The 21,988-nt window shown below is 38.5% G+C and overlaps 1 protein-coding gene and 1 long non-coding RNA gene across 2 annotated transcripts in view; both read left to right on the plus strand.

The window, feature by feature from the left end:
* Positions 1-21,988, plus strand: part of LOC148127319 (uncharacterized) — a 59,973-nt gene that overhangs the window by 2,514 nt on the left and 35,471 nt on the right. The gene's annotated exons all lie outside the window — the stretch shown is intronic.
* CKS2 (CDC28 protein kinase regulatory subunit 2) lies at positions 17,840-19,805 on the plus strand. The gene is made up of 3 exons (XM_026703972.2): positions 17,840-18,024; positions 18,760-18,887; positions 19,387-19,805. The coding sequence occupies exons 1-3, from the start codon at positions 17,966-17,968 to the stop codon at positions 19,437-19,439; spliced, it is 240 nt and encodes a 79-aa protein (XP_026559757.1). The 5' UTR covers positions 17,840-17,965; the 3' UTR covers positions 19,440-19,805.

The raw sequence follows: 21,988 nt of genomic DNA on the forward strand, positions 1-21,988 counted from the left end.
GTTGATGTGGTTGATGCAGGATCATCGTCTATGTAGGGTAGGGGGCAACAGTTCAGGGCAACAGCATGTGTATGTTCTTTCCTGGTCAGTAGATTAAGTTGTAGTTATAGGCAGCTAGGAATTTGGACCACCTCGTCATTCGCGGTGACAGTATGTTAGGTGTAGCTTTGTTTCCTGCGAGGATTCCTAGGAGAGGTTTATGGTCTGTGACAAGTGAAAAAGTTCTGCCATAGATATACTTGTGGAAGTGTTTTATTCCTGTTATTGCGGCCAATGCTTCTTTGTCTAGTTGGCTGTAATTCCGCTCCGGTTTAGATAGAGTTTTTGAGTAGAATGCGATAGGTGCTTCTCTTCCATCGGGTAATACGTGGCTGAGTATGGCACCAACACCGAATGGTGATGCATCGCATGTTAGTGCTATTGGAAGGGTCTCACTGTATTGTATTAGTACATAGTCTGATGTAAGTAAGTTTTTTATTTCCTGGAATGCTATTTCTTCTCATTGCCCCAGGCCCAGATAGCTTTCTTGTCAAGCAACCTGTGCAGTGGTTCTGCTATCGTTGCTTTCTGTGGCAAGAATACATTGTAAAAGTTAATAAGTCCCAAAAAAGCTTGCAAGTCTGTTTTATTATTGGGTTTGGGTGCTTCCTTTATTGCTCTGATTTTGTTTTCAGTGGGGTGGATCCCTTCTTTGTCTATAAGGCATCCCAGGAATTCGACTTTGTTGGTGGCTAATTGGTACTTCTTTTTCACTTTAAGTCCCCCATCTTTAAATTTTTTTAAGACCTCCCTTAGGCGGTCTTTCAGTTGTCCTTTGTCCTTGGCTGATACTAATACATCGTCAAAGTATGGTACCACCCACTTTATTCCTTGCAGTAGGCATTCCATTAAGCTCTGGAATACCCCTGGGGACTCTGAATTGCAGTCTGTTGCATTTGAATGCCCCCGTGTGTCACAATTGTTTGTGCTTCCACTGTTTCTGGGTCAACTGATAACTGTTGGTAGGCTTGAGCAAAGTCCAGTTTCGCAAAGATTTTACCTCCCCCTATAGAATGTAATAGGTGCTGTACCACCGGGATCAGATATGCGCTTTGTTGTAGTGCGTGGTTAAGGGTTGCTTTGTAGTCCCAATATGTACTGACCCATCTGGTTTAATAGGGGTAACAATTGGGGTTTCCCACCTTGCATGGTCTGTTGGTTCTAAAAACCCCTGTGCGATAATCTTATCTAATTGTTCATCAATTTTTGGTTTTAACGCGAAAGGAACTTGCCTCGCCTTTAGTCTTATAGGGGCTATATTTGGATTTAGATTAAAGGAGATAGGGGGCCCCCGGTACTTGCCCAGTTCTCCGTTGAAGACGTCCTGGAATTCTTTCATCAGGTCCTCTTCCCAGTCTGTCTCGGTAATGTTGTTTATTCTGGTTACTTCGATTCCTAATGGTGTGAACCATTCGAGTCCCAATAGGCTATTGGGTCGACTATTGTTAGTGGAAGGACTTTAGTGTGTTTTTTGAATTTAACTTTGAAATGTCCAGTACCTACTACAGGAATTCTGTTTCCCTGGTATTCCTTTAGTGTGAGCTTTTGTATTTCGAGTTCTCCCTTGTTTATATCAGGTGTTAGTCCTTTTATGGTATTCCACGATACCATTGATAAATACAAGCCTGAGTCAACTTCCATCTTGCATGGCTGGCCTTCTATGGTGACTTGTACATGTACCTTTTTTGCATTGGTTGTATTTGTGTGCCCAATAGTCACTGTTTGGTGTGTTTCCTCTTTTCTGTTGTTTATTTCTTTTCCTCGCCTGTTTCTGTTCTCTTGACTCAAATGACTCCCTGTTTGTTTTCCCTCTCTCTGGGGGGGTGTTCCATCTTTGTCTAGGGCCATAGTTATTTCTTGTTTGGCATGCCCTAGCTATATGTCCCTTCCATTCACAATATCTGCAAATAGCATCAAAGAAATGGCATTCGGAACTTGGATGGTTTCCTCCACACCCGGCACAACAAAATTCTGACCTTTTTTCATTCCGCTCCCGTCTACCCTTTTCTGACTGGAGTTGATTTATCTCTTCTTCTTCCTCTTCGTCTTCTGATGCGTATTCGTGGTGTGTTGTGGTGGTGGCTTTTTGAGTTTCTGTTGGTGTCTTATTGTGCTTTTGATTGGTGGCTTTTGGGGTTTACGTTAGTATTTTATTGATTTATCGCATGGTAGCTGCTGATTTCTGTGTGGCTTCAGCTGAGGTGGCTTCTTCTATTGCCTCCTTTATTGTTATCTTAGGTCTTGTTAGTAACCGGCCCTGTAGTGTAAGGTCCTTTAATCCCAAAACCACTTGGTCCCTCATGGCTTCATCCATGTTTAGAAATTTGCATGCTCTGCCAATGTCCCTTAGTGCTGCAATAAATTCTCCGATACTCTTGTCTTCTTTTTAATCACGCTGATAAAATTTGTGTCTTTTGATGAGGCATGAAACGGTTAGTGTGTAGTGAGCTCGCAGTAATTTCTCTAGGTCTGTCCACACCATTGTCTTTACATTGGTGGGTGCCGCTAATGCCTTTGCCATTTTGAATACTGCGGGACCGCAATGGGTGAGGAAAACGGCTCTCTTTCTATTTTTGGATATTTCGAGGAGGTCGCTCCTTCTAGGAACATGAGGAATCGGTCGACGTATGATTCCCAGTCTTCAGTTGTTGGGTTGAATGGTGCAGGTGGCGAGTTGTTTCTGAGCATTTCGTCTCGCTCAGTCTTCATTGCCACGTGCTCAACTGGATTCCTTTGTCTCAGTATCCCATCCTTGTTGCCAGTGTTGCATTGCAGAAAAGAGACTTGGGGACCCAGTTGACTTTTTCTATTCTTTATTTTCTTCTAGGATTGAGCAGCGGAGAAACTGTGGCAGCCTTTCTTATAGCCAGCTGCTTGCGGCTCATGGCCAATGACGGCTCTTCAAATCTCCCGCCGCCACAGGCCAACCAATCATAAGTATGCAAATATATAACAGGTTCTTCCAGCCCAGCAAAAACCTTACACAGAGGAGTGGATCAATGTGATTAGAGAAGAAAAGGTGTCTCTGAGAGTCATCTGGAAAAGCAAGATCCACTCTTAAATGCCTTCTATGAATCTCTCCTGTTCCCTGCACTGTTAGGATTTCCCAGACATTTTCTCACCACTGAATTTTTTGTCAGCTGGGGAGACCACCTTGGGGCAGTGAAGGTAAAAGGCAACTCCTACTAAACCAATTTATTGCTTTTAAAAAATCAAGCAAATTTAAGCCTTCAATAATATTAAAATTACTATTGCTACTAACTCATATGCTTTGTCTAAAACTCATGCCCAGTCCTGTAAATTTCCAAATTAGAGTCTCTATCTTCCTCAGAAGAGCTTCTGCTCTGAGCATTTTAATAAAAAAATATTTCTGATTAATACAAATCTAAAAACAAGCCCTCCAATTTCCCTACAACAGGCATTTACATCTCTCCTTGTTGCATAAAAAGATATAAAACTGCTGTTGTCGATCCACGTGAAGAAGAATAACCATACAACAGAAATAGATTTTTTTGGTTTGCCTTGATTTGCAACTTCAGACTTCAGCCTTTCAGTTTAAAATTCTCACTCCTTCTCCATTTATATTCACTGTTTCCATGGCAGTCTGGTTGCTAAGGGTGGACCCAATAAACACATCATAGTTTAATCTTCATGTGGAAATTGTTCTTGAACAAACAGGACACCAGAGCAATTATATCAAAGCAACAAAAAGTACTGCAAGATTTTCGAATCTTATGAGTTGCTGTCATGAATACATTGTGTAACCAGGGTGTACTGTGTGTGTGTGTGTGTGTGTGTGTGTTATTCAGTATCAAGTTAATATTTCAGGGTATTAAGTTAATCACTAATAATGAACTCACATTGTCATTATTGCCAGAGAGGCAGGAACAAACAAACAAAATGCACAAGTGAATTATGTTTCTCCATTCTATTTCTTGTCATTAGTTCACCATGGATAAAAGCTCACCCAATAGACTACAGGTAGTCCTCGTCTTATAACCACAATTGAGCCCAACATTTCTGTTGATGTCGTGGTTTGCTGGCAGCAGGTGCAGATGGCTGAGGTCTTGGAGAGTGAGGACTCAGATGAGGGGTGATGTGATGAAGGGATGGGGCCAGGACCATCAGGAAGTGGAATGCTGCCTTGTGGAGGCTGGCAGCAGTGATGAAGAGGCATCCAGTGCACGCACGCACAGGGCTGCTTGAAGGAAAGAGCAGCTGTAGCAGCACGGGTGACTCAGGTGTAAGGCTGCAAGGTAATGGCCCCTCCCTTAAGAGAAAAGCCAGCTGAGAAACCAGAGTTCTTTACAGGAAGCAAATAAGTTTTTGTACTCAAGCCTTGTGGACGTTCGGAGTATCTTGGTTGGTGTTTGGAGACTCTTTGTGTTTGAAATATTTCTTTAGTAACTTTATCTAGTATTCTTGGCAGCCTTGCATCACTTTGGCAAGGCTCATTCTTATCAGAGACAATTAGTTTGAAACAGCCTTTTAACCGTGAAGGAACAGAATTTGTAAAGAATCATTACAAGATTTTGCTGTTACCTCTGTTTCGTGTTTGTTTCCTTGGAACAAGGTTTGGATCAGAACAGTTGATAAGCAAGACAGTTGTTAAGTGAGTTTTGACCCATTTTATGACCTTTCTTGTCACCGTTAAGTTTGTAATATGGTTAAGTGAATCTGGCTTCCCCATTGACTTTGCTTGTCAGAAGGTCACAAAAAGTGATCACATGGCGCTAGACACTCCAATCATCATAAATATGAGTCAGTTACCAACTGTCTGAATTTTGATCATGTGACCATGGGGATGCAGCAACAATCATAGGTGTGAAAAATGGTCATAAGTCTTTTCAGTGCCATTATAACATTGAACGATCACTAAATGAATTAATAGAAGTTGAGGACTATCTTCCATATATTTTCCAGGTAGAAGATGCTGGGGCAAGTTAGGTGTGATTGACCACTGAAGAATACAAAATGCTGACATGAAGGCCAGAAAATTTAGACAAAGCTTTATGTCCAAAGAATTTAGGTGATAGAAAAAAGATCTGCATTATGCAGACTATAACTTAACAGCTTGATCTGAAAATTTGCTAAACAATTTTGTATGAGGCAGAAATGATTTGAGAAAAGAACTAAAAATCCATATTTCATACAAATGTTTTATGTATATATAAAAGATGGCTGCTATAATATAACTGGCATGGGGCATTTACCCTTCTCCTCCATACAGTGTTATTTTGAGAATATTAGCACATTGTATAGTTTTCTTCCCAAGAGAGCTATCTATCTGATTTCAGTCTACAAAGCATCTGCTGTGCCTTATAGAACCATCAAATTTCTAACAGTGTTTCCCCGAAAATAAGACCCTATCTTATTTTATTTTATTTTGCTACCAAAAAAAGGCACCAGGTCTTATTGTTGGAGGATCCACTGACTAACCTCATTTGCATGCATCGCCCCCGGCCTCTTTTTTGCTGTCAGAGACCTTCAGGAACTTCTTCTGTTGTGGCCAACAAGGCTTTCCTGAAAGCCTCTCTGCAGTCGATAACAAAGCTCCAGATCAATCTGGAGTTTTGTTATCAGCTATAGAAGCTGCAGAAGAAATGGGCCAGCAAGACAGGTGTCGAGGTGAGGCCTGGCTATAGTCCAAAGGTAAGTAGTAGGGCAGCTCCACTCCCCCATCCTCTCTAGAACGGTTGGGATCTTAATTAGGACTTATTTTGGGGGTAGGGCTTATATTGGGCACAGAAATAAAAATCAAGCTAGGACTTACTTTCAGAGTAGGTCTTATTTTCAAGGAAACAGGGTGTTAAAAATATTCTTCAAAGTTTAATACATTTGAAAGGCAACATCAATATTCCAAAGAGAAGGAGAAAGTGATGTCACAAATATCATGTCACACAAGAGACAGAAATTACATCATTGCATCAGAATATTTTATTATATTTATGGCAGTAAAGGACCATCTAATAAACATATGTGATGTACTGCCTCAAGTTTACAATTTAAAATAATTGTAGAGAGGGAGTTACCATAAATCTGCACATGCTCACTTGAATTCTGACCATAGACATTAATCACATCTGAAGTCAGCACAGAATGCATTGAATTAATTCAATCTCTTAGCATATGCAATCACTAACGTATCAGGCAAATGTATTGGCTTTTAAGGTCACTGGATCACTTCCATATTTTTTTCAGAAACTTTTCTGAAATTCCCCCAAACCATAGATCCTTTTTTCATTATTGGCAATAGTATATTTATTAAAAGGTTAAGAATGCAAAATGATCTATTATATTTGCATCAGATATTTATATGATGAATTTTGGCCAAGATACTCAGTTCAGTTTGGAATTTTAAGTTCAGGATCAATAAATCTTACAATGAATACTAGTCGTGACATCTATTTGGGACTTCAAAGGCAATTTTCTATTGAATGCCATTTGGGAACTGTTGGCATCATCATACACTGACTGAAGGTACTCCAGTAGAATTTGATTGAAACCTTTTAGGAAAACTGTTACCAAATTAGATGATCATGCTTATCTAACATGATCAGAAAAGCCAACAAAAGGAAGCAATATTTGAGGTTTTATACATACATACATACATACATACATACCCAATTTTAAACACTGTCCGCCTTTTTTGTGATTGTTATATTTGAGGTCTGCCATTTCTGCCTAACAACTTGTTCTTGGGTCCTCCTTCCTATTATATTCATTGCTTTTTTACTAAAAGAAGAACAAGGGAATCTTCCCCTGAACCAATACAGGCTTTCACAAAAACGTCAAACTTTCAAAATGCTTATGAATTACAAACATCCATATCTACCAATTAAAATGAGCAGAGTTTAAATTAATTTAGATACAATCAAAGGCAAGCAGTGTTAGATCATAGGCAATCATTTAGGTAGGCTCTGTTTTATTTTTAATAAGCTATCCTGCCTTTCGGCTATGAGGATTTGGATTCTGTGAAACATATTTGAGCTTGCTTGGGATGAAAATGATGTGCTTGGAGAGTTAATCTGGTGAAATCGTGACTATTTGTAACTGTCAACTTCTCTCTGATGATAAATAATTAAAGCTTCAGGAAGAACACACATGCAGGAAGCAATGGAGTATGCATATACGTACGTGTGGAAAGCGTTTGTTTTCATCCAATCACTGAATAAAGAGCAAAAGCATATATATTTATCCATCACTCTATTCTCTTTTGGATAGGTAGCATTACCGCAAAGCACAGAAAGAGTGTAGAAATAGTAGACCAAAGAAATATGATATAAGAAAAAGTCAGGAAATCTAGCTATATCTAGCTTATTCAGCCATGTAGCTAAATAAAAAGCATATTATTCATTTGACTGGGCTCATTCAGTGCTACATGACCTGAACCACAATGGGAAGTTGCAGGATCTAGTGCTGACCTGAGCTGCATACAGAGAAAAGGATTCTATGTGTAAACAGCATGGTGCCTCAAACATAACAAAATGGTGTATTCAGGATGTGCTCTGAGTCAAGGGCTTATATTATGCTCAAGCAAACACTAAAAAATACCAAGTTAAGGATTAAGCCTTCCATACAAAGGAATCTTATTTTCTGTCTTCATCTTTACCTTTGTCTTACATTATTTATTCATTTAATTGTAAATCTGTAATCCTCTTTTTAAAAACATTTTAAAGGGTTTTTTTTAAAAAAATAATCCTTTCACTGTAATCTGACACCAGTCTGGGAGAAAGTAACAATAAACAACCATGGTGCTTTGTGACAGACAAGAATCAGTTGAATTACTTTCAAGTGTGATTGCTTTTAATTTGAACCTTTTCTCCCTAGTAGCTTTACAATAAACATTTTCTTTGTACCTGCTGGTTCAACTTTATTCCTTGAAGACACCTTCACCTTATCACAGACAACTATGGGGATGTCAAATCTGAAATATGATGGGTGTGGCATTGTGAGAAAAGCAGTCCCTATTTATGGGAGTGATGTCAACTATGCCTCTTGCAGACTGCAGCATCCCTCCTGCAGACACTGATGATTGATTGCGTGCCATCAAGTCATTGTCAACTCTTAGTGACCATGTAGACAGATTTTCACCAAGATGATCTCTCCCTAGTCTGATCTTCTGCTCTTCCAATAGTGTCCCCATTGCCACTGTAACTGAGTTTATCGATCTTGCTGCTGGTCATCTTCTTCTCTTTCCCAAACATCAACTTTCTACATTATAATGTATTATTTCATGCATTTTAAAATTGGAAAAGGCAATTTTTAGTTAAAAAGAATATAACTAAGCATCAGAATTTAAATTTTGATTTAAATAATAAGCTCTTGACTTTTTAAAAGAGAAAACTAAAGGAGGATGATACTGACCTACATAATAAGTCATCAGAAAATTATCAAAATATAACAAGTATTGAATAAAAAAGGTTAAAGCTTAAGAAAAATGCTGTAGATGTCAGAGATCAAGAAGAAACTGGATCATATACCAAAAAAATGGCAAAAAAAAACCTAGAGCGGGGTGAAGTTGTGTATTTTACTAGAATGTTTATAAAGATGAGAAAATGGATGAAGAAATGTTAAGATGTGCAAATATTGATAGAAAATGAATTGGTGCTAAAAGAATGTAAATTGAGTACAAAAATGAGAATTCAGTGCAAAAGGAAGTATATTGAGACAGTTTGTCATGGAGAATGAATAATAAACCGCAAAACCAATATATATGAAGAAAGAGTAAAAAAAAAGGTTGAGAGGAAAGGGAAGGCTAAAAAGTTGTAACGAGGCAGAATTTGTGGGATGAAGAAACAGACAGGTGACAACAAAATAACAAATAACAAAAGGCAATTTATGTATGTATGTAGGGGATTGTTCTATTTCCAGTGGACTTTGGAAGGCAAACCATACAGCAACACAATTAAAACCAATTCAATAAAATTCCTACTGAAAGAAATAAAAACAGATAATAGTACCCCATTCAGCTTGGGTCAAGGCATGATAAAATCAAACCAAAATATGAAACAATATGAATGTGGTAGAAGAAAAGATGATTTGCCAAAATAGGAAAGCAATGGAGAGATGAAGTCAAAATATTAGTTGTAAATTGGGTAGACCAAGATACAGAGCTCCTTAGATGACATATTATTCTTTCTTAACAGAGTTGTTGCTATGAAATTAAACCTAAGAAAATCTCCCACATATGGTGCTCTAGACTCTATTTAAATTTATATGTCACTTGGGTCCCACCAACTCTGAGCAATCAGACTGGAATCCAAAAGATTGGATAGCATAAGGAAGTTTGAGAGGGGATGGAACATAGAGGAAGACCTTCAAGAGAAAGGTTGGAGAACATGTCATTTTTGTATGACAGAGTGGACTTACAATACTGGGGGACATCACTACTGAGTTTACCTTCTGGTTTAACTAGATACTTTTTGGTGACAAGCATATATATTATTTCTCTTCTTTGAAAGCAATTTCTTCATTGGCTTAACAGTGAATTTGACATTAGCGGTACTGAAAAATGTTGAGTTTTTAGGTAACCGACCATGCACACATGCTGCCTTAACAGTTTGTCCTCAGCCACACTGTCAATGTTGTTTATACATCAGTATTTTGTTATTTGTTTTTATGACACTTATATGATTATTCTTTAATCTAGCTCTGCTTTCCATTTCCCCTTCACAACATATTGATGCTGTAAATGAATTTACCATTCACTTTTTTAAAGCAACAATAGAGGTCAAGATCTTAAATAATTGTAAAGCAGGAAATGTAAGGCCTGCATGATATGTAACAGAGTAAGCTGTATCTATCAACTTGCTCATTACAATTTCCTTCTATAGAAACAGAAGCATTTCATGGGTGGGTAAATTGCGATTATCTGCAGTGAAAATGTGGGGTCATATCTAGGGATCTCATTTCTGTCAGGACAATGATAAGATGATAGGTGATACTCATTTTTTCTGGATTGAATCAGCTATCCAATATGCTTTATTGCTTCTTTTATTCTTGCTCACTATATAATTTGCAATGGAGATTTCAGATGAGGAACATACAAGACTTTCCTGACTTATCCAGTATGGTATGCTGCAATCCTGAATAACTATGGCCTGCCCCTTTAACATTCTGTCTTGTCCAAGGTGAGACTGACGTAATTTGAGTGGGTTGGAATGTTGCCATAGCAATGCAAACCTGTGGGTGGGAGATGTCAGCCAACAAAGTAGGTGTTCCCCATCGTTTCTCCTTCAGATACAGTACATTATAAGAATTGTTCAAATATGATTTTATTAGAGGAGACACAGTTGGAGATAAATTCCAACTCTGTCAGCTGTCAGTATGACTCTATGCCTTTTGCTCTGAAACAGCTAAGGGTGAGATGTACTCTCTTCATAAACACCTGGTTTGCTTCCTTGGTTTAGCAGCCTTCAGGAGAGCTGCAGCTATCCAAATTTGCCCATGATGAGTACATTAACTATTTTGATATTTTATTTTCAAAGCACCAGAGGGCAAGGCAAGAAACAATGGGTGGAAATTAATCAAGGAGAGAAGCAACCTGGAAACTTCCAAACAATAAAAACCACCAATGGAACAGCTTGCCTTTAGAAGTTGTGGGTGCTTCATCACTGGAGGCTTTTAAGAAGAGGCTGGACAGTCATTTGTCTGAAATGGTATAGGGGCTCCTGCTTGAGCAGGGGTCTGGATTAGAAGACCTCCAAAGTCTCTTGAAACTCTACTCTGATCAATTGGTTCTGATTGATTGATTGATATTGCCATTGGCAGCCATCCCCATTTAATGCCAAGAAAAGCAAGAAAAGGGCACTCCCCTGGATTTGACGATCCATTTGACTGCCCCAGGTGGTCTCAGAATATCACCAACTTGGCACGTTCATGCAAACACTGCAATCCATAGAGAATGCAGGCATGAGTCATCAGGAAACATGCTGCTTTAGCTCTGCAGCTTATGTCCTGCCTTCATAGCAATAGCTGTACCAGCCTGGGCTATTCTACCCAGCAGCAGTGATTATTCAGTATTATCCAATGGTGGAGCCAGCAGAAAAGTATGCCACTTTCAAAGAGCTCCGGCTGTGCTTCCATCCCTATTGTGTCTCAGCAGAACAAGGTTTTGTTTGCAGAAGAAGAGGGAGAGGGCAGGGGAAGGAATGCCTCCTTTGTACCCCGTAATGGAGTGGTCACTCCATGGGATCAGAGAAATGCAACAACAGAGCCCTCACTCCTGATACTAGCCAATGTGGCAGAAATGGGGGGAGGGAAGCAGGCAACTCAGGTTTTGGTGCCAGTTCTCTCAATAGCCAAAAGACCCACTTCCCCTGTGCAGTGGGTAGATGAAGATTCTATTTTCCTACCCACAGGGGAAGAGTTTTGGAGCTTTGCAGCCCACAGCATTGTAGTAAAGGAATCGGCAATTTCACTGTGTGACTGTCAGCTGCAAAACCAGCATCCCCACAGTGATGCTAGAGCCACTTCATTGCAGGACCGTCAGTTGCAGAAACTGCTTCCAAGAATGGGATTCAAATTGTTTTACTACCGGTTCTGTGGGCGTGGCTTGGTGGGCGTGGCAGGGGAAGGATACTGTGAAATCTCCAGTCAGAGGTGGGATTTGCCGGTTCTCTGAACTATTCAAAATTTCCGCTACCAGTTCTCCAGAACTGGTTAGAACCTGCTGAATAGAACCTTTTGTCTATTGTCTCCCTTTCATATGGGGAACTGAATCTTCTTAGTGCTGGCAGAACTGACCTCCCAAAGATCTATATCCCATTCTTCTCTTCCCACTGGTACAGGCAGAAGTAAAATAAAGACACCATGGGACTCTGCTGCTGTCAATCAGTAGCTAAAAACTAGAAGGGAGGGTGTATTGACAGAAGCCTGAGATACTAATAGAAGTTGGACAAGTGTGAAAATGCACTTCAGCTTAGATGAACCAAATGGCACAGTTTATGTCTGGAAGAAGTTGGAAAACATGATCTTAAAACTAAAGCAGAAAAAGATTCTTCAAGGGAACTGAATATGATGTTGTCTATATTTTTTAGAGAATCTTGTTTGCCAAAGCATAGTCAATCATAGTTAGCAGCTTGTGTAGAAGACCAATAAAAAAGAATGTGCTTTTGCTTATCACAAATACTGTAAATGAAACTGATCAATTTCTATGCGTAATTTATACCCACTGAAGTGTATTTGTATTTGATATTTGTGCTGACAGCTGCTGAGATCTTACAAGTACGCCACTACTAGGAATCCAGAATGATATTTTGAACGCTATATCACTGATGCAAATTCACCAGTGGAGAGGCCAAAAACTCTAGCACTGGACTGAAGTAGCATTCACTGGAGAAAGAATTGCTGGTGGAAAAAAACAAAAGTCTAGGGAGATGGAGGAAATGTGGAAAGAAGTTGTTTAGGGGAAAAAGAGAAAGAGGAATAGATTGGATGAAGTTGAACCTTGTGGAAAGCTAGAAAATGAACTGCAGAGAAAGTGAGGAAAACAAAGACCTGAAACAGAGAGGACTGAATAGTGGAGAAGATTGTGTCAGAAATGAGGAATGCACTAAATGAGAAGAGTGAGCCAGGTAAACCGTTCCAAACTCGATTGCAGAAAATACGACTTCAGCAACAGAGTGGTCAACACCTGGAACGCCCTACCTGACTCCATTGTTACAGCCTCAACCCCTCACAGCTTCAACCTCAAACTGTCTACCGTGGACCAAACCCCATTCCTAAGAGGTCCTTAAAGGGGGTGTGCATAAGCGCACCAGTGTGCCTACCGTCCCTGTCTTACTGTCCTCATGTCAACTCATATTTCTATGGTAACTGCCAGAATCCTGACACCCCATTTATCTGCATTTACTCACTTTGTTCTTGTTCATACTTATACTTGTTATGTTGTACATGTTTTACAAACAAATAAATTAATTAAAAAATCAGTTATTTACTGAGAGGATGTATGGGAGGGTAAAGACTGCTAGACCTGGGAGGCATATTTGAAGGAATTGCCCAGAGTTGGGGAAAACATTCAGGACCAGAATCTGGGTTGTTGGGCTGGGGTCTTGGCATTGCAGTCATGAATTGTGGACTGCACTGTGATTGCGATATATCCTTCTAGGGAAGCGAAACAACCATTTTCAGGCCTTGGATATGTTCATGAGATCCCCTGGCATGTTGACCAGTTTATACTAGGCTGATCAGAAGCTTCAGTGGATAACTGGCAATAAGAGAGGGCAGTTGAAAGGCCTCCTCTTCTTGATCCAACTCTTGTAAGAGGGAGATGTGAATGAGGTTGAGTTGATAAGGAAGTTGATGCAAATCAATAGAGATGACAAAAGTTTTGGTGTGAGGAAATCAGGAAGCTAGAGTGACTTATGTATGCCAAGTTGCTACTGTACCAGATTGCATGTGAGGCTTGAAGGGGATTAGCCTTGGGGTAATGGTGATTCATTAGGATCTATCGGTCTTCCTGATAGCAGAATACAAGCCTGATGGGGAGAAGGTAGGAAAGCAGATTGTGTACATGACAGGATTATGGTGGAAATGCTGGGCTTACTATTAAAGGGAAGAGCATCCTGCAGTTGCTTTTGGTTCCCACTATTGCCAGTGACTTTGATATCAGTCTGCTGTTGATAAATTCCTGACCACGTCCCATCAATTACTGTGTTAACAAAATCATCCATTACTAGATGTATTAACAAAATCATATTCTATTAAATATATTAGCAAATGAACACCAATGGAGTCAGTATGCACACTGAAGTTGTATATATGAACTCTTATCACTTCCGATAGCAGTACTAATGGTAGAAATGGATTAATGAAAAAAATGGACTTTTTGGTTTTATAAATTTCTGAGGCAAAATGAAATCACTTTTAAAAAATGGAGTGAGCTGTGACACTTGTATAGTACTATATGAATATAAAAAATGATGTACAGGTAATCCTTGTAATGAATCCTGCCTGTGATGGTTATAAGTCATATGACTGGTCTGATTTTAAACTTTCTTTGTGGTGATTAAGTGAATCACTGTGGTTTGTTAAGTAACGTTTACTGAGTGGATACAAGCAATAAAGCTAACATCCCATATTTATTAGAATATTTTTTTCTACACAAAAAAATGAACCTTAAAAACAAGAAGAGTACTTGAGACTTATTCTACTTAAATACTCAAAGAGTGTTGTATTTTTTCTGACTGCAATCTACTATACCAGTAAGTTCAATAACCCTAAAGCTATTGTTATTTCCAGTTTGAATATTGTGTAGACAAATCAAGGTACATTTCTCTGAAAAGGATTGAAAAATTGGACACAGTGCCATGATCATTCTATCCTAAATACATACAATAATTATAATCCATTCATCCAAAACTGAACATTCAAACTGAACTATAATAGTATTGATTAGGATTATATGTTACATTATATGTCCTAGTTTCTTGAAAAAAACTGCTATTGGCCAAATTGACACAACTCCATATCAAACTAAGAAACAAAACAGTATCACTGACCAATTTATAAACCTGGATCTTCAGAATTCCAGATGACATGAATTCATAACCTTTAGGGATGTGTAAATTATTCATATTATATACATTTAATTTTTGTTAAAAAGTAGATCTAGTGTTTCTGTTTTAATTCCAGTTTGCGATAAAATGTAATTTACTATATTGTTCAAGCTATAGGTTTTTTTTTTAAGTATTTAAATGTGTTTCTTAAAATCTTGCCAAACATCTTGTAAATCTGTTGCAATACACAGTGATTAGATATTTACCCATTAACTTGGAAAGTATTTAAAGCAAACTAATGTAAACAAGTACCAGGCAAGGACAGGAGGTAAACAACTTGACTGGATGCTTATTGGGATAAGATTGCCTTGGAAGCATATATCCTGGTACATGGGATTTCTGAGCAGCAAGAACTTTCAGGGCTGCCAGCATTTATACAGGGAAATTAAGTTGTGTGATATGCAGCCCTAATGTAAACTACAGTGTTTAATATATTAATATGCCAGCAGATTCTTGTTCCCAGTCTGGTGTCTAGGAATCTATAGTGTCATATAATTTCTTGCAATCACCAGAGGTTACATCAGCTTTTCTCCAGTCCACCAAACTATGTTAATTATCTATTATTACTGTAGTCTTGCAAAAAAAGAAGCAGCCTATTCAGACCCTATTCTTGACAAGCTTTAGGAAAAACGTGACTAAGTTATTTAAGTTTCTTTACAGCCATTATTAGAATGCTGTAGAGTTAGGGCTATCAACTGCCCTTTGCCAGATATTCAGAGACATGGATTAGATAGAAAAAAGCATTTCCTACACCAGCTACCTTAAATCAATTTTCTAACCTATTTAGAGAAGATTTAACTATCCTGTTTTATTCAGAGTCTATGAGATCCAGAGTTCAGAATTCTTACTTTGATATGAAGTATTTAACTAGATTTCTATTATAAATTGAATGGATTCCTGTATTGGGCATCATTTGCAGTATATTTAAAGGAATAAAATATAAAAATCGTTATATTTAAAAAGTGAAGCATAATATGAGTACACTATTTGGGGGGAAAAATTTATCATGTTTAATAGTACATTAATCCATACTACATTATGTATTAGAATTCTTAAAATCTCAGATTATTGCTCTGATTGAGATATTTAGATATGAAGTTGAAAGAGAATTTAGATATAAGGTTACATTTAAGATATGGCAGGAGATAAAGATTAGCAACTCCACAAAGTATTTCTGGTTAGTCCAATAAGCATCATACCTGCGATTCCTAGATAGCAAACTAATTTCTAACTGCTCAGATGGGATTTAAAAACCATTGTGAATAAAAATTTATGAATAGAAATGTTGGAGTTGGAGCTAATCTTTTTTATACTGATGGAAACTCTTGCCTCCAAACTTTCTCTTTACATAACTTTACACTTGTTCTTAAATTGAGCAGAGAAAAAGTATCTTAACAGCTCTTTCTTACAGCAAATGCTAAACTCTTAAAAAGTAACAAATGACATAATTAAATTTGTTAATCCACAGGCACAGATACAGAGACAAAAGTCTGATTAGATTTTTTTTCTTCTTCTCTGCTGGTTATCAGGAACAGCTCATGGATTATTCTGTGTTTCAACATCAGCCCTGATGAGGACAAAAAGGTTCAAAATGTTTCTGAGTGTTTGAAAGTGAAAACAGTAATGATTTGGAAGTGCTACAAGGCTAAAAACTTATACTTATCAAGGACTATGCTCTATTGAATTCACTGGTACTTAACTTCCAAGTTCTATTGTTTAGGAATTGTACTAAAGATTTCATGAAAGCTTTAAAGCTATGCAGATAAACTCCAAGAATAAAGTACAACTTAAAAAGAAACATGTATGCTATGCAAATGTTATCTGTTAGAAAAAATAATCATTTGTGAGGAGAATCCCTTTGAACTGCTGAGGGAAAGTTCATGTCTGAGCAGAGAGGTAAACTCTTAACACAGGAAAATACAGACCTAGAAACCTTTGAAGTTAAGACAAGTAGAATGTAGGAAGAAAAGGAGACAGGAGAAAACCCACATTTTCAAATGTTATGCGGGGAAGCAAAGTGCTTAGAAAAATTATACAGAAAACTTTAAAAAGTTGGGCCTACTGAAAACAGGGAGTGAAAATGTGCATAGGTAGTCTTCAACTTATGACCACAATTGATCCCAAAAGTTATGTTGCTAAGCGAAACATTTGAGTTTTTCCCCATTTTACTTTTCTTCCAACAGTTAAGTGAATCATTGTAGTTAAGGTAACTACATGGTTAAGTGAATCTGGATGCCCCATTGACTGTCAGAGGTTCACAAAAACTGATCACATGACCCCAGAACACTGCAACCCCCATAAATATTTATCAGATGTGAAGTGTCCAAATTTTGATCATGTGACAATGGAGAAATGCTGCAATGGTCATGTGACCATTTTTTGAGTGCCATTGTAACTTTGAACGATCATTAAATGAACTGTTATAAATCAAGGACTACCTGTATAGCGCTCACTAAATTGTGAAAGGCTGACTGAGTCACCGTTTCCCAATGTTGGAAAGTCCGTCGGTGGGAGGAAGATTTAAATCAGCTCTCAGTGGTGCTGAGTTGAAGGACTTCTGGTCAGAGATGCTGGAGCCGATGTGGGGGTGAAACCTGGACCCTTGCAGCTACACCCAAGAGAAGACTTGGATCACTTCCCTCTTTGTGGGCACTCAGTAGAGAGAATGGGAGAGAATATTTTTTAAAAAAGATCTTGCTACATGCAATTTAGGAAACAGATGGAATGCACACACACACACCATATATTACCCATACTAGAATATGACTGTTATGGAGTTTTATTTTTAAATACCCCACTTTTGATAGTTCTAGACTCCGAATTCGTTTGACTAAATTCTGGAATGAAACACGCCAAAGAATTGAACGACACGAGCAGAAAACTGTCCTGAAAATAATATGCAAAAGATGAGTAGGTATCCGCGAAGTGCAACCATTACAATAACAATAGTTAATAATAATAATAATAATCTCGGCCACCACCCCGCCGGAGATATTGGACTCGTATATCTTTCCTCCTGTCCTCGTCAGAGAGAGAGACAAAACTCTCCAGGTCCCAATAACCAACGTCTGAACATTGCAAGCGAGTATCTTTACCGCCGCCCACATTGCGTCTCGGCACCTGCGCTCTCTGATTGGTGGAAACGGAGACAAAACCTAGGAGAGAGTCAAATAGCAACAGACCCAGGCCACGTGACGGCGCGCGCTCCCATTAGGCCGGGGCTCCCTTCCAATCAGCGCTGAGAGGTCGGATTCAAATTGGGTCGGGTGCAGTGTTTCCCTCACGGCAGTCGGTTAGTGACGACCTCTGGGGCCGGAGGGGGGAATTTCGTTGTGGTCGCCGCCGCCGCCGCCATTCCTCTCATAATGGCTCATAAGCAGATCTATTATTCGGATAAATACTTCGACGAGAACTACGAATACCGGTACGAGAATGGGGAGGTTCCTTTGTGCCGGGGGGAGGGAAATGGCTGGAGTCGGCTTTGGATCAATTTGCCTTTGCTTGAATATAGATAAGCGAAACAACGAGCGCTTGGCCGCGTCAGGTTGTAACAAAAAGGAGAGCTGGGAGAGGGCTTCAGGGGTTACTTATGCCGGTGAAAGGTGGCATCAATGCCCACCAAAATCATCTTTATGCGTAGAAGCCGCCAGCAAAAGAGCTGAGGCACTGCTAAAATTCAGTAACCGCCTGTTGTTTTCATACACTCGACTTCTGAGGGAGTAACTTTTCTCCCTTTCCACCCTGAACTCTTTATCCTGACCGCAGCTCTGGAAAAAAAAGAAAAGAATTGGCTGATCCAGGGTTAACTCTCGGGGAAACCTAGTCGCTAAGTGGGCGTTGGCTGCACGAATGGTTCTTTCTTGCTCATCTTATAGATTTGGAGAAATTGCATGATTGTATATGGTATGAATATTGAAGACTTGTCTGTGGCACTGGAAACTTAACCTAATATTTGATACTCCTTTGAAAGTATCTGAATGCTGCCATTGTTGATTAGGTAACTTCAGCTGAAGTAGGATTCTCAAGAATTTCGATCACTTCCCAAAAGCAGTGGATTTTTATAGGAGACTTTATTTTGCTTGTGACTGGGTTCATGCATATGGAATCAAAACTAACCATTTTGTGTGTGAGTTTGATGTATACATTTTAACCGTGATAGGCATGTGATGCTGCCAAGAGAGCTCTCAAAGCAAGTACCAAAAACACATCTAATGACTGAAGAAGAATGGAGAAGGCTTGGTGTTCAGCAGAGTCTTGGCTGGGTCCACTATATGATTCATGAACCAGGTAAAACAAATGCAGATGTTACATTTTTAGAAAATATTTCCCTGTAGATTTCATGGTGCAGTGATGTGAATGGGGAGTGTTAGTGCATAACTTATTAAAATGTTTGCAGATTTCATTTGTGGTCAACATCTCCCCCCCTTCTGTCATCTGGGAATTAAAGGGAAAAATGCAAATGTATAGAGTCCTGTGTCAATTGAGCTCAATTGTATAATTCTTGCTTTGGAGAAATAAACTTAGTTGTAACATTGTGGAACAAAATATTTTAATACATTTTGTTTAGAGTGCTTACTGATGTCTTTTAATGTGAAATATTTAGTTGTGATATGACTTCACAATTTATTTTGAACATGTTGGAGTATAGCCTTACCTTACATATTTGAAAGGGGATTATCCTTCCCAGATCAGTTACAGTGGCAGTGATAAAGAGATGGGTTTAATCAGCATGAATCAGAAGTTTAAGCTTTCACAACAATCATAAATTTCTATTTTTCTCTTGCAGAACCACATATCCTCCTTTTTAGAAGACCACTTCCAAAAGGCCAACAAAAATAACTTCTCTAAATTTCTGAAATTTTATGTACAAATGTATATATGTTGGTAGTATTCAGTGAATACTTGAGAAAAATGTACAAATAAGTCATTACCTGTGCATGAGCTGTATTATTCACAGCAACAGAGCTCAGTAAAATGCAAAGTTAAGTTGGCTGCTATGATCTTGGACTCTCATTGTTAACAAGTGCCTATTTGCTCTTGTCAATTTTGTTCAATAAAGTTTACAACTTACCTGTAATATGTTGATTATAAAATCTTCAATGATCTTTGGTTTATATTAGCAATGTGTAACTGTTAGAGCAATTCATCCTGTGGCTTTTCAACTCCTAAAATAAGTGATGAAATAAACCTGTTTTTAAAATTAAATTCTGGTATGCATTTCATGGATTGTAATTTCTGAATCTAATTTCCATACAGTATAAGAAAAGCTATCCAAAATTTTTAATAACTGCCAGCTTATTTCTCTGCCTATAGATCTGAGATTTTCTAATAGATCAGCTAGTCATAACCACCTGCTGTGAAACAAAGAAAATTATCCATCTTTCAAAAGAGTCAGGCAAAACCTGTTGACAAATTCATACTGATTTGTGTTAATAGCTTGTTTTCAAATTGCTTATGGATCAATTGCTCTGTTATCTCTAGAATCGTCCCCAATATTGATGTTAGAGTAAACCTTACCGTTCCTGGAAATGTCTTTCCTTTTTGAAGTATTTTTCCTTTCCTTTCTAATTGGGGTGGTCTGTTTCAGTAATCTGGCATTTTCTCAAGGATAAATATTTGGCCAGACTACAATTCCTCTGACCCTGCAGATTTAAATGCACAATCACCTTATTTATCAACCTCATACTTCAACAGGCTGGAAGACTGATCTGAGAGTAACAAGATATCCTTTAATACAGCTAAGTGTATTATAATGTAAGTATTATATTTAGAGATGGAAAAACCTAGGACCTACATATATAACAGGGAAATAATAGTTTGGAAACACTGCATTTCAGCAGGACTTGGGTGTGGTCATTGGCAAGATGAGTCAGCAGTATGATACACCCATTAGAAGATAGGTAAGAGATTTGGCTTGCATTATAAGAATTGTGTTAAGGGTGCATGAAGTCCTTCCATTTGGTACTGGTTGCAGTCACATCTGGAATTTCCTGTATGATTTAGATGTCTACATTTCCTGAATGATACTGATAGGTTATTGTACGGTAGGTGTGTCCAGCCCACAGGTTGCATATGGTCCTGGATAGGTACAAGTTTTTAAAGTTTTATAATGTGTGATTTTTTTTTGTGATATTTATATAAACTGTGTCACATTTTATATGCAGCCTGAGACAGGCCAAAAGGTTGGCCAGCCATGCTGGAAAGCAAGGGTGTCAAACTCCACCTTGTTGTGGGCCTCATCAGGGGGTTTTTCCCCTTGGGGTGAGCAGGGGGGCCTGGTCATCACAGCTGAGTGGGTGTGGCCGGCAGGGGCTGGTCCCTCACCATCTCTGGGATGGTCTCACTGGGAACTATGCTGCCTATCACATGCCGAATTTGGCTCACGGGCTGCATGTTTGACACATCTGCTATAAAGGATTCAGAGGAGATAATGAAAATTGCATTGAGATGTGAATGCAATTATGAAAATAGGCAGAAGGAACTTAAGTTATCTGGGATGGGGAGAACCAAGGGAGGCATGATAGTTTAGAACAAAAAGAAAAGTCACTGAGATGTTTGAAAACTTTCATGACCACAGAAACTGACCAGAAATAGGTATAAGTTGCAGATACCTATATATTTAAATACAGCTTTACAATAGTGGAACAGGCTCCTTTATGGAGATTGTGAGTTCTCTACCTATGGAGATTTGTAATAACTGGGCGGCTATTTCTCATGGATGTTTATAGTTTTTCTGCATATCACACAGGGCTGGGTTTAATTGATCTTTATGATCTTCCAACTTTACATTCCATGATACAGTCCTAAATCTTCAGAGCATACTGATAGAACATCCTTTTCTAAAATAAACTTGTGAGAACTGCCACTTTTTTGTGTTAAGCGTTGTTTTCTCCCAGCATTTGGAATACTGATTCCCTTTTCTAAACCAACCCCTAATCTTTATGTAGTGTGCCTGTATTGACAGTATAATGAATTTTTATTATGGCTCAAGTTCCTATTTCTCTAGAACTGATTCAATACTTCACAAATCAATGTGACTGCATGTAAACTGCATGCCAATTTAAGCCTTCCAAATAAAACTTTGACTATACACTTAAAATACGTGCAGTGCCTTTAATAAGGCAACCAGGTTCCCAAAATGTCTTCTGCTTAAAAAATTCAACATAACTATAGATGAGATCTTACTCGTACATAGTAGTATAGGCTTGCGAAAAATCAAGCCTCAAATGAAAGAGCAGCTTCCCAGGGCTATTCAGATGTATAGGGCTGTGTGTGACTTAATTTTGAAGGGAAAAAGCGTCTACTGAAATAAACTTCCAGAAAAAAAATGGATAATAGCGTTGTATTGTAGCCAAGGTTTCTGTCACTTCCTGTCGGAGATTGCATAA

The sequence above is a fragment of the Pseudonaja textilis genome, chromosome 2 (genome assembly GCF_049901715.1).
Source record: "Pseudonaja textilis isolate UNSWEBS1 chromosome 2, rPseTex1.2, whole genome shotgun sequence".
Taxonomy (NCBI): Eukaryota; Metazoa; Chordata; class Lepidosauria; order Squamata; family Elapidae; genus Pseudonaja; species Pseudonaja textilis.